General features: G+C 56.3%; 1 protein-coding gene across 4 annotated transcripts in view; it reads left to right on the top strand.

Moving 5' to 3' along the window:
* The window catches only part of ARHGEF10L (Rho guanine nucleotide exchange factor 10 like), a 90,564-nt gene that overhangs the window by 39,823 nt on the left and 38,222 nt on the right, over positions 1-12,519 (top strand). For all 4 annotated transcript variants that reach the window (XM_019654883.1, XM_019654882.1, XM_019654881.1 and 1 more), the window contains 3 exons: positions 3,640-3,726; positions 4,977-5,203; positions 6,899-7,053. In XM_019654883.1, the coding sequence (XP_019510428.1) occupies positions 3,640-3,726; positions 4,977-5,203; positions 6,899-7,053 (469 nt within the window). The remainder of the gene's footprint in view (positions 1-3,639; positions 3,727-4,976; positions 5,204-6,898; positions 7,054-12,519) is intronic.

The raw sequence follows: 12,519 nt of genomic DNA, 5'->3' as shown, positions 1-12,519 counted from the left end.
CTAGGCGCTTTGCAATGATTAACTCTCTAATCCTCTCAGTGCCCTCAGAGGTGGGGCTGCCAGTCCTTGAGACTGAGAGAAGGGATTCGGGAGCAGTCATTTGCCCACATCACCCGTTACCTGGGAGGACAGTTTTCTAGTCTCTTGCCTGATCCTGCTCCTTTCCCTCTCTCACTGGGGCTTGGCTGGCATGTCCCCTGGTGTGGGTCCCCTCCATGAGACATTTCCAGGGGTGGCCAGGATGCTGTTCATTTCTGTAGAGCTGGGGAAGCCCAACCTTTGTGGGGCGTTAGTCCTTACTGATTGATTAATAGGCAGCCTGCTGTCTTGTGAGGTACCGGTGGGCGTTGAGGGGGGCGGGGTCTGTGGAGTGGGGATTATTCAGGGTCCCTGCCTATGGCTAGCCTAGCCTTAGGGCATCCTGTGGAGAAGGCCTACCAGGCAGACTTCTGGGGTGCGGAATGGTCTCCGTCTCCCCTCAGGACTCAGGTTAACCCTGACAGGTTACCCCTAGTTGGTGGAGTCACACACAGGCTGCTACCTTCAGGGCAGAAGAAACCCCCACTTAAGTGCAGAGCCATCTGCCACCTTGCACCTGGGGGACCAGGGCCTCACAAGCTCCTTATTTGGAGCTCTTGGGGCCGGGGACGTGTAGGCTGGAAGCACCCTCAGCCCCCTCCAGGCCCTCTGCCCGCCATCTCCTGTGGAGACCCCTGTGAAAGCCAAGGGAACTGGGAGTGAATCTGGGACAGTGTCCCTGTAGAGCTCCTGAGGGACATGTCCCCATCTTCTGGGCCCTAAGACACCATCCCGCTGCCTACACCCGCCTCGCAACAGGACCAGATAGATGTGCCTCATCAGCTCCTCGCTGGCAGCAGGTGAACTAGGGCCTTGAGTGTCAGTGCTTCGTCCAGTTACCTCAGGAACGAATGTGAGCGTGTTGGCTGCAGCCCGGGCCTCCCTCCCTGCCCAACGCCTCTCCCCAGGCCCAGGGGCCCAGGACGCTGGCTCTGTGCTGGCTTCATGGGAGCCGGCGACTGACGGAGTCTGACCTCTACTCACTGGCCCCAGCCCCGGTCCCAGTGTAGACGTGATCAGCACCCCGGTACTGCCAGCTGGATGGGGTGTTTGTTGGGCTCTTTCCCTCAAGGAAACAAGGACGCCGGGGGCTGATGGCAGGAGCGTTTTTTCTTCTCAGTGCTGACGGGTGGCTGGGCCCCATGCTGGGCCTTCTGACTCAAGTGAATTGAAGTGAATTCTTCAAGTGAATCTCCCTCCTGGAGAGGGGGAGAGCATGGACAGAGCCACCTTCCCTGGTTTTCAGTCCCTGCTCTGCACGTCCCAGCTGTCAGACATCAAGAATGCTACTTCAGCCCTCGGTGTCCCAGCTGTGTCTTCAGTGTGTAAATGGGTGGCCACAGTGCCTTCCTGACCGGGTTATAGTGAAGATTAAAAGATGCAATTGATGTCAAATGCACCTGCTGCATGCCATGCGCTCAGAGCTCGAGAAATGAAAGCAAATGTCTGATGACATTGTGGTCCCCAGGGAGGAAAAGCCACTGGTGTCTTTTTGGGGGGATTGTGAGGGCCTTACAGCTGAGGGGTCGGGAGATGCTTCTTGGACCTCCAGCTCCATCTGAACTGGAGGCTTGTCCCTGGAGGGCAGGGGAAGGGCCCAGCACAGACTCATCGCCCTATGGGCTGAGGTCCAACCTAAAGGCCTGGCCTGGGGCCCGGGCTTGGGGAAGTGGGTGGGGTACTGCCCGCTCTGAGGAGACCTGGGGTGTGGGCTGTAGCCCAGACTCAAAGGGTCTGCAGCCAGGCTTCCTTAGGTCTCAGTGCGCTAGTCAAACGGCCTGCTTCCTGACTGCCACCCTCTGTTAGTTAGAACTGCTTGCTATTTGTGGGATGCCTGTCTCCCGACTGTCACAGTTGCTCATCTGTAAAAGCTCCTCCCCTCACTCACAGTGTTGTTGTGCCCATTAAGTGAGTTACTCCAGGTAAAGTGCTAGAACATCCCACAGACAGTCCTTGGTAAGTAGTGGCTGCTGCTGGGTGCCTAGCCCTGTGCCAGCTGCTTTACATCCATCCACCCTTTCCAGTCCCCATGGCCATGAGAATTGCTTTGTGGGTCACCCAGCAGCTGAGCTGGGCCTGAGCTGGCTGGCTGTGTCCAAAGCTTGCCCCTTTCGCCGGCCTCATACTGCTCCCCTCTGCACTGCATGAGCACCTGGATTTGGGGGAGTTGGCTTCCTGGCATGGACAGGACTTCTGGGTTTAGGAGCTGTTTGAGTTTTGGCCATCATCTTGGACCTGGGTTCTGTTGACTCAGCTGACATCTGGAGTTGCCATGGGAATGCCTGAGCTGGGGCTGCGGTTGCCCCATCCCCACCTGAGAGGACAAGACCTTGCAGGAAGGGCTGGGCACCCAGCTGGATGTGGCCAGGGAGCAGAATGATGGGGAGAAGGGGCCTAAGGTAGCCGGGCAGAAGTGGGGCCCTGGAGTGCTGAGGCCTCTAGCATGGGTAGAAGTCAAGCAGAAAAAGCACTGGGCTGGGAGTCAAAACTGAACTCCAGCGCTAACTGCCACTAACTTGCTGTGTGACCTTGAGACAGTCATATCCCCTTCCTCTCTTCCCCGAACCTTAAGTTTGCTGACTCCTAAAATGAGGAGCTGGATAAGGTGACCTCTTTGGGTCCCCTCACCTATGACCATTAGAAGTTTTGTTAGAATATTCTAACAGGGCCGGGGCTGGCCTGGGTCTTCTGCACCAGCAGAGGGCAGCCTCTGCCTGGAAGAGGGTCCAGTGGTGGCCGCATTCCTGAGAGAGGCACCTTCAAGCAGTCGGCACTCCGCCTCCTCCCCTTCCATCTGCCCCAGGGTTCCAGCAAGGCCTCTGAAAGGGCCAGGCCATCTCTTTGCATTGCTCTTCTAGCCAGAGAGACAGATTGGCAGGGTCTATCTAGGAAACAGGCTCCAGAGAGCCCCCTGGCATTGCAGGAGGGGCAGACAGCTGGGCGCGCTCTGTGACAGCCCATTACAGACGGAGCCCCTGGCCCCAGTGGGCAGCCTGCACAAGCCACCAGCCCTCTGTCCTGGCGTGCCCGTCTGCAGAGTGGTTCTGGTGATCTGGGGACCCCTCCTCCATTGTGTTTCTCTGGAGGCGTGCAGGGAGGCGTGTGCTGCCAGGCCAGTCCCTCGCCTTCCCCGCGGCCCAGGACAGTCCTGTGTCCTCTGTGGGCATTGTTCTTTCCGTCTGTAAAGTAAAGGGGTGGGGGCGGGAGTTGGGCATTACTGATTTTCAACAAATCTTAACTGGGAGCTGCTCAGTTTGAAAAATCCCCTGGAGCCCAGAATATCACTCAGGTAGGTCCCTTCTAGTCAGAAGGTTATAGAATAGTGATGGTCAAATGCAAGTTCAAATGCAAGTCCATGGAAACTGCCTGGAGAGCCTGTGAAACCTGTTGCTTCCCCTGCCACGCCCTCAGGGATTCTCATTTGGGGTTTGAATGGGGTCCAGGCATCTGCAGGCTTAATGCTCTCCCCCCAGGTGATTCAGACAAAGGTTCTGCTGCTACATGTTGGCATCTTGGGCACCTGGACACTTAACCCTGTGTGTGTCATCTCTCTCTCCGCAGCTTGGGGCCCTGGTCCACAGCCCTGTCAGCTGTCCCCTGCTGGGCTTCTCAGCAGTCAGCACCTCCCTTCCACAGGGCTACCTCTGGGTGAGTAACCCCCGTGCCCAGCCAGGAGTTCTGGCCTCAGGACAGGTGCAGGGAGAGTGGCACCTGGGAGGGGGGTGTTGGAGAAAGCCGCTTGCCTGCTGGCCCCCAGGTGCACTTCACCTGGCGAGGTCTTCCTGGGAACCTCGGTCCCGAGCTCCCTGCAGAGTTGGCAGGTGCAGCCTCACCAGGGACAACAGAAAACCGGGGGACAAACAAGTGAGCATGACTCTCGCAAATGGCCATAGTGCCTCAAAGGACATGAATGGGAGCTGTGCAGAGCGCCTGGGTGGCAGGGTCCTTACCCACCCGTCAGGAAACAGGGTTGGTTATTGCCTGTTTCTCACAGAGATCCCAGCACACATTTCTGTCCCCAGGGCTCCTGGCAAAGCTTCCCTTGATTCAAATACGTGTTGCCCCCAAGTCCCTTGTGGTGAAGACGGTGCCATCCCACAGACACCCTGAGGTTCCAGCCTCGCCACCCCTCTGGCCACCCTCTAACTCCTCCCACGTATTCCTGTCTCCAGGCACTCGGCGGGACAACTCGGCTTACCTTTCAGAATCCAGCCCATATGTCGCTTCTGAGGGGGATTTGCTCTTCACTGTTTCTTCAGTATCTAGCATATGGTGTTTCCTTCCATCCATCCATCCATCCATCCATCCATCCATCCATCCATCCATATATCCATCCATATATCCATCCATATACCCATTCATCTATCCATCCATCCATCCATCCATCCATCCATCCATCCATCCATCCATCCATCCATTCCATTCCATATATCCATCTATCCATATATCCATCCATCCATATATCCATCCATCCATGTATCCATCTATCCATCCATCCAGCCAGCAAGTATATATTGAGTGCCTGCCATATGCTGACAGTGAACAAGGCAAAACAGTGAACAAGGCAGAGAAAGACATTTTAAAGGGGCAGAGTATATGTTTATTATTTGTTGGTGGAAATTCACCCTAATGACAAGGACATAGAAAGCTGACTGTACTTAGTCCACCTTAGCTCCTTACCTGGTTTCCTTTGGACCCTGAATCAAACTTGCTGCCATGGCAGCTGGCGACAGGTGATCTTGGTGACAGCAGGATTGTATGTGTGCAGGAGCGGGGATGCCCCTCCTAGTTGTCAGTGGCAAGTAGAAGTTTGGGGCAGGTCACTGGGAGGGCAGGAGCTGAGCTCCACCTTTGTGGCTCCTCCTGATCCTGACGGCCTCTCTGGGTCTCTACCCCAGGTCGGGGGCGGGCAGGAGGGCGCAGGAGGCCAAGTCGAGATCTTCTCCCTGAACCGGCCCTCGCCCCGCACGGTCAAGTCCTTCCCGCTGGCGGCCCCTGTGCTCTGCATGGAGTACATTCCGGAGCCCGAGGAGGGGGAGAATGGAGATGGAGATGAGGGCCGCACAGCTGCTGACCCCTCGGCTGCGGTCCATCCGACCATCTGCCTGGGGCTCCAGGATGGCAGGTGAGGGGCCCGGGGAGGGGGGCCTGCGAACAGCCAGGGGCAGGGCTGGGTGGGCTCCGTGGGGGCTGTCCCTCTAGCTTTCCGGGCCAGATTGTCACCCACCAACGTTCTCCACCCCTGTTTGGGAGAAGGAAGGTGGGAACCAGGGAAGCCCTGTGTGGAAACCAAAGCGACAGGAACCGCTGGCACTTTAACTGAGACCCTTCGGTGCAAACGGGCTCCCTCCGGGGCAGTGTGGTACCGTGGGTGAGCGCTCGCGTGTTTCAGCCAGAGTTGGGTTGGAATCCACCATTGCCTCGCTGCAGGTCCTCGGACTCACCCTTTAACCACCCGAGCCTCAGTGTCTCATCTGTAAAGTAAGGATTAGACTCCCCCCATGCAAGGCCACTGTGAGAGTCCAAGACGCTGGGCATGTGGGCCTTCAGTTCACTTAGCTGTCATTGCCAGCGCACACCCCCGCTGAGGCCTCAGTTCCCCTTGGAGGGAAGGTGAGGGTCCCTGGCATGTCCAGGTAGGGAGATCTGCTAGCATAGGGGGCTCTGCCTGTAAGACATGTGGGGGGGGGAGTCCTGGGGGGGAGCTGCTGAGTCAGCAGGCACTTCCTGGCAGTAAGAGGAGCCCCGCCCCAGGTCACTAGCCTGCCGGGGTCCGTAGCCAGGTCCAGCGGTGTGGATGGAGAGCGAGTCCTTATCCCGGTTAATGGGCAGGTGGAGATGGTGATTAATGAAGGCCTTGCAGCTCAGTGCTTTCTGCTCCTGTCCTAGAGTCGGGGGAAGTGGGGAGGAGGATGTTTCCTGAGCACCTACTATGTGCTTCCCGCCCCCGCCAACGGCCAGGGGCGGTGAGCCTCACAGCAGCCCCGCCCTGAGGTGTTTCCTGTGTCCCACACAAGACACTGAGGGAGGAGCTAAAAAAAGCCAACATACGTAGAACAACTTGGAGATCCCAGAGGCTCCGTGCAGCTCAGTGCCTCGGAGCAGCTCGGTGAACACCTTTTTGTTTTTAATGAGATAAAATTCACATAATAGAAAACTCGCCCTTTTAAAGTGTACAATTCAGTGGCTTCTGGTACGTTCATAATGCGCAGCCATTGCCACTGTACAGTTAGCTCTAGAACATTCTTGTCACCCCCAAAAGAAACCCTGTATCCATTAAGCAGTCATCCCCCATTTCCCGCTCCCCCGGGAACCACGACTGTTTCCTGTCTGTGGATTTGTCCCCTCTGCACATTGCATGGACATGGAATCATACAGTACGTGGCCTTGTGAGCCTGGCCTGTCTCACTCAGCCTAACGTGTCAAGGTTCAGCCATGTAGCACGTGTCAGTGCCTCACTCCTTTTTATTGTCCCGGTTTTTGGAGAGGATTGAGGCTCAGCAGTCTGGGACCAATCAGCTGGAAGGAGGCACAGCTGGATTCCCTCTTGGGTCTGAGTGACCCTGAAAACTGTTCTCGCAGCACCTTTATTGTGCCACCTCTGGAGCCCCTCAGTTTTTATGGGATGGGCCAGGGAGGGCATCATCCTCAAAAGGCCACTGGTGGGGGTCTGAGCTCTCCAAAGGTAGAGTGAGGGCCTGGTCACACAGCGGGGGGCGTGGCTGAGCAGAGGGGAGCCTCCAACTTCTCTCCCCAGGAGGGTGTGTGGGGCAGTGGGCGGGCAGGGGGCTAAGTGAGTCACTCGGGCCTCTCCCCACAGCATCCTGGTTTACAGCAGCGTGGACACGGGCACCCAGTGCCTGGCGACCTGCAGGAGCCCAGGCCTGCAGCCAGTGCTCTGCCTGCGGCACAGTCCCTTCCACCTGTTTGCCGGCCTGCAGGATGGGACCCTGGCCGCCTACCCTCGGACCAGCGGTGAGGATTGGGGGGCTGGGAGCAGTGGGGGGCAGCCCTGGGCACTCACCGGGAGCCGGATCCTGTACCTCAGCGGTTGTGGGAGGCAGGTCATCGAGGCAGCTCAAAATGAGTCAGGGCATATATATCACAGTTGTGGGGATTGGAGATCCCTGATCCCTGCTGGAGTCCCCACAGGAATGGGGTGCTCCCAACTGCACAGACAGCTCAGCTTATTGGTGGGAGACTAGTAAACAAGAGTGGGGATTCTGGGCTTGGATAGACCTGTCTTCAGGTCCGGGCTCTGCCCTGATGACAGCTGTGTCCGTTGGTGAATGGCTTGTCCTCTTTACGCCTCGGTTTCCTCATATCTAAAATGAAGATAACGGTAGAGCCCTCCACTCGTGGGACCAGCAGGTTAAACAGCACCGTGAAGGAAAAGCACAGGGCCTGGCACAGTGAGTGCCCAGGGGAGTCAAGCATCTCAGTCTATTATTTTATCAAGCCGTCCGTGGCACGGATTACGATGTCTGGAGGGCAAGGCTCACAGTGTTTGAGCTGCTGTGTTCCAGGAACCTGGTAAAGTGCTTAATGTTGGCGCATTATCTTAATTGTCACCACAGCCCTTGAGAATCGCCTCTTCCTTACAGGCCCAATGCTGAGACAAAGGGAGGGGATGCCACCACACAAGTGCTGTGGTCCCCTGTCCCCTGTAGTTCGTTCGGCTCACAGTTTGGTGATGATGAAAGCTGGGTGGAGAGGGTAGCTGCTCCCTGGTGTCCCCCGGAGAGAGATGATGGGTCTGAAGCTCTGTGGCCGCCTGGTCCTCCCTCTCTGTCCCCTCTATGAGCCTCTAATGGCTGCGTCATCACAGCCTGTTGCAGGGTTATAAACGGGTATTTGTAATGAGCTATTTTTTTTTTTTTGCCACTTGGCACTGTGTTGGTATTTTTAATTAGCTTTTGATAAGGCATTTATAGTTTTTAATTAAAGGGGGAAGAGGGAGGGAAAAAATTCCTCTCACCGTCAGAGCGTGCGTGCATGTGAATGTAAGTAGGGGCTCAGATCTTCGGAGATTAGATACGGGGTTCCGGAGGGACCTCTACCCTCCGGCCCCCACTGACTACTGTGAGCCCCGCCTTGTCCCACTCTGGCCCTCCTGATCCCCAGTGTGGGCTGCCTTTGGCCTTTCCCCTCTTGGTTCCCACTCAGTTTGGGTGCCCAGGTTGGGAGCAGGAGAGGGGGTGTATGAGTTTGCTGGGGCTGCCCGAGCAAAGTAACACAAACTGAGTGGTTGAAACAACATAAATCCATTGTCTCACGGTTCTGGAGGCTAGAAGTCCAAGATCAGGGTGTTGTCGGGGCCACACGACCTTGGCAGGCACCAGGGAAGGACCTGTTCCAGGCCTGTCCCCCTGCTTTTGGCAGTGCCTTGGCTTATGGCAGCATGACTCTAATCTTCACGTGGCGTTCTTCTCGTGAGCATGTCTGTGTCCAAATTTCCCTGTTTTATAATAACACCAGTCATACTGGATTAGGGGCCCATCCTACTGCAGGATGACCTCATCGTAACTAATTCTATCTGCAACAGCCCTATTTCCAAATAAGGTCACATGCTGAGGTTCTGGGGGTTCAGACTTCAACAGATGAATTTTTAGGGGGCACAATTCAACCTATAAGGGGTTTGGGATCTAACCATTGGCTCTGAGCCTGGGGTTGGAGTCTGGTAGTTTGTCAGCAGAAGGGCCATTGAACTCCACACCCTCATTTTCCAAGTGGGAAGGGACTCCCCAAAGTCTCAGGGGTGAGCTGAGACCTGAACCCAAATGTCTTCTCTCCAGGTCTAGAGTCCTCTCCGGACGTAAGGAGGCTTTGGCTTCTCTGGCCTGGAGGAAAAGGTTGAGCTGCTCCCTCAGCTTTCCCACGTCGCATACATTTGTCCACCAAATATTTACTGAGCACCTACTATGCGCCATGGGTACCATGGCCAGCAAAACATGTGATCCCGCCCTCGCAGAGTTTATAGAGGGGGACAGAATTAGTCAAGTGAACAAGCAGGGAATTTGTGATTAGACTTCTTGCTGAGGGTCCTGAGGTAGGGAACAGGGTGTCAGGTGAGATCCTGACCCTTCTGGGCATGGGCTGGGCTGGTTGGCAAAGGCCTTTCCAAGGAGCAGGATCCTGGAGCTGAGTCCTGAAGAATAAGTGGTCAAGCAAGTGAAGGGTTGAGGGAATGGTGTTCTTGGCAAAGGGACCAGCATGTGCAAAGGCCTGGAGGCAGGAAGGGGGTTGGTCTGCTGGGGGAGCCCAGAGACGAGGCTGCCTGGCTGGGCAGTAGGCAGAGGGGGAAGTGGCCCGAGGCAAGGTCTGAGAGCGGACGCCGGGTCCTGTGGGCCTTGGGTTTGTCTCGGTCGATGGGAAGTGGAGGAACATGCAGGAAGTGGCGGAGCACTGCGCCCTCTGTGGCTGGTGGACAGGAGTGGAGGCAGGGAGACTGGCTGGGAGGCTGCCGCAGCCCGCCGGGTGGCTGAACCTGCGTCATTCTCTCCTTGTGAGCCCGCCCTGTGTGCCTTTTGTTTGGCTTCAGCCAGAGAAGCCTCTGGGAGAGGCCTTGTCTCCCCCTCCTGTGGTGGGAAGGGAGGCTCTCAGGACCTGCCGCACAGTGTGGGGTGGGGTTGGAGGTGGGGTTCCTCTCCGTCTCCTTTCACTTGGGCTGTGTGTGTCTGGGTTTAGAATCATCAGCCTGGCCCGTGACCCAGCTGTGGGACCTCCTCCAGACTCACCAAGGCCTCGGATACCCCTGATACCCCCCACCTCAGCTCCAGAGCCAGAGCACAGAGCCCTAGCCCTGTGCCTGCAGAACCCACCTCTGGTGCCCCCTGGTGGCCTGGAGGGTCTGGGGATTGAATACTCCAGATCCTTATCTTGGGTTCCCTGTGCGTATTGCATATTTGTCAGTATTTATAGTGACAGGTTACTGCCTTGCCTGGGTTTGGCTGAGACCAAGACTGGATAAAACTGACATTCCTCACCCACGCTTTGGCTCAGTTCAAGAGGGCAGGACCAGAAATATTAAGTAAAATGGGCAGAAACCAACCTGGGGACTGGGATTTGCCTGAGTCCTGGGGGACCTGTGGAACCAGCAGCTGAGAGGTGACTGAGGAATCCAAGGTCACCAGGCAGGAGGGGACTTGGAGTCCAACCTCCAGCTGACAGATGAGGAAACTGAGGCCAAGAACAGTGTGACCACGGTAGTCAGTCTGCCCCAGAAGCCTCTGCTTATCTGCATTCATTCGTTCACTCATTCATTCATTCATTCATTCACTCACTCAGCAAATATGTATTCAATGCCCATGAGGTGCCAGGCACTAAGCAGGACCCAGAGACCCGGAGAGGAGCCAGGCAGCCGCTGTCTCTGCCCAGTTCTGTGTTTGAGCAGAGAGCTACCTGGATCCCCCCCATCTCCCCCATCTCTGAGCAGGCACAGAAGCATGACCAGGTCTGGGTGCAGGTGTGGGAATGTCCCTGCGTGCTGCGGATGTGGACCAGGGTCACTCCCTGGAGGAGCCAGGCGATGGGACTCAGGGGGTGGGCTGAGGGGAGTCAGGCTGCCTGGGGTTGAGACCCAGCTGAGAGGTTGGGCCTGTTGCTTCACCTCTTAGAGCCTCAGTTTCCTTACCTATAAAATGGGGGATGAAGACAGCTCCACTGCATAGCGTGGTTGTGAAGGCCAGGTGCGATCAGTCACATAGGTGCCCAGGACGGACCCTGGAGTGTAGACTTGTGTTGTCACTTGCGCCATTACTGACTGGGCACGGGCTGCTCTTTGGGCGTCTCTCGGTCTTTATGACTGTCACTGTGTATTCTGCCTTCTGGCTGCAGCTGGATTTGGACCCCGAAGGAGACCGGCTGGGCTTTCTCCCCTGGAGGCCGGGGGAGGAGGGGCTCCAGACCCTTGAAGGTGCCTTTGCTGAGACAGGGCCTTCATCTCCCTTGTCTGACAGCATGTGAGCTGGTGCCGGGCCCAGATGAATGGGCGGTCATGCAGGGGTGTGTGTGTGTGTGTGTGTGTGTGTGTGTATGCATGTCCGGAATATATACGTTTGCACCTGAAGCCACTGGAGGACAAGGAGTAAGGTGGAGGGATAGACCCTCCCCCTCCATCCCCCCAACCAGGCTGCCAGGGAGCTATCCCTGTCCAGAGGTTACAGCGATTGCACTTAAAATTCTAGAATTGTAGCCCATGAGGGCTGGGAAGAACTTTAGAGTCAGAGTCCTGTCCCCTTGGGGTGCAGATGGGAAAACTGAGTCCCAGCAAGGGGAAACCTCTTGTTCAGGGTCCCTGTAATTGAGTCCAGTGCCCTTACTGATATAACAATATTGGCATTAAATTTGATCACAGCTTATCATTCCGACTTCTTAGAGGGTTTTTGGAGCTGCCCAGCAAGTGGAGGGGTGGTCAGTGCACACGTGACCCTCAGGGGTATCAGACCCTAGCCCCCATTCTAAGTCGTGCTGTTCCAGGAAAGTGCAGGGTAGAAGTTGCAAGGGTTACGGTGGCCATCACTCTGTGCTCATGGGACAGAACCTTCATTTCTCAGTTTTCGGGGTGTGGTCCCAGTATCTCCAGCTGCTTCCTGCCTTAGCCTTGGTGGGAGCGCCAGCTTCAGGCTGCAAGCACTACGCATCTTGGCCACTGGGGGGAGCCCAAAGCCTTGCATTTTTGCAGCTCTGGTGTTGGTTACAGTCAGGGTCAGCGACCCCTGTGGAGGCCTGGCTGCCTCGTGATCACTCGCCCCTTCTTGGTCTCCAGTTATGGCCCCAGAGCCTTTTGGAAACTCATGGAACCTTAGAGAGCAGCAAGGGTTGGGGAAGGAGGCTAGGGCCAGTCAGCTGAGTTCAAATCCTGCTTGGCCCGTCACCCCTTGGGTGGCTTTGTGCAAGTTCTCAGCTCTCTGGGTTGCCATTGTCACATTAGTCCAGTGGAGTCCACACCTTCTTCCACAGACTGCTGTGTTGTGGCAAATGACAGCAAACACTAAGAGCTAATGAGTGCCGGGCACCTCCTAGCTGTGTGACCTGGGCAGGCTATTCAAACTCTCTGGGTCTCCACTTCCACAGTTGTAACGCGGGGCTAAGAATAGAACGCACAGGCTGGAGTTAAGGAAACAATTCATGTAGAGTGCCTGGCATGCAGCTACATAGCGGGATGGAGCAACAGCTGTCAACGCTCCTTACTGTGTGGCAACCCCGTATGGAATGCGCTACACGTTTCGTCTGACCCTTGTCGCATCCTGTGAGACGCAGGCATGGTCATCATGCCCATTTTACAGATGAGGAAACTGAAGCACAGAGAGGTGAAGTCACCCGTCCTAGTTCATGGAGAAGTTTAGAGGCCACAGCCAGGATTCTGGCCCCGCCTGCTTCCCATGTGCACATGTGCATGGGCTGGAAAGAGCTGCTTGTGTGTTTGGGGTGGGTGGGTGG

Source organism: Hipposideros armiger, unplaced genomic scaffold, assembly GCF_001890085.2.
Source record: "Hipposideros armiger isolate ML-2016 unplaced genomic scaffold, ASM189008v1 scaffold_232, whole genome shotgun sequence".
Lineage (NCBI taxonomy): Eukaryota > Metazoa > Chordata > Mammalia > Chiroptera > Hipposideridae > Hipposideros > Hipposideros armiger.
This window is presented reverse-complemented; position numbering and strand designations above follow the sequence as displayed.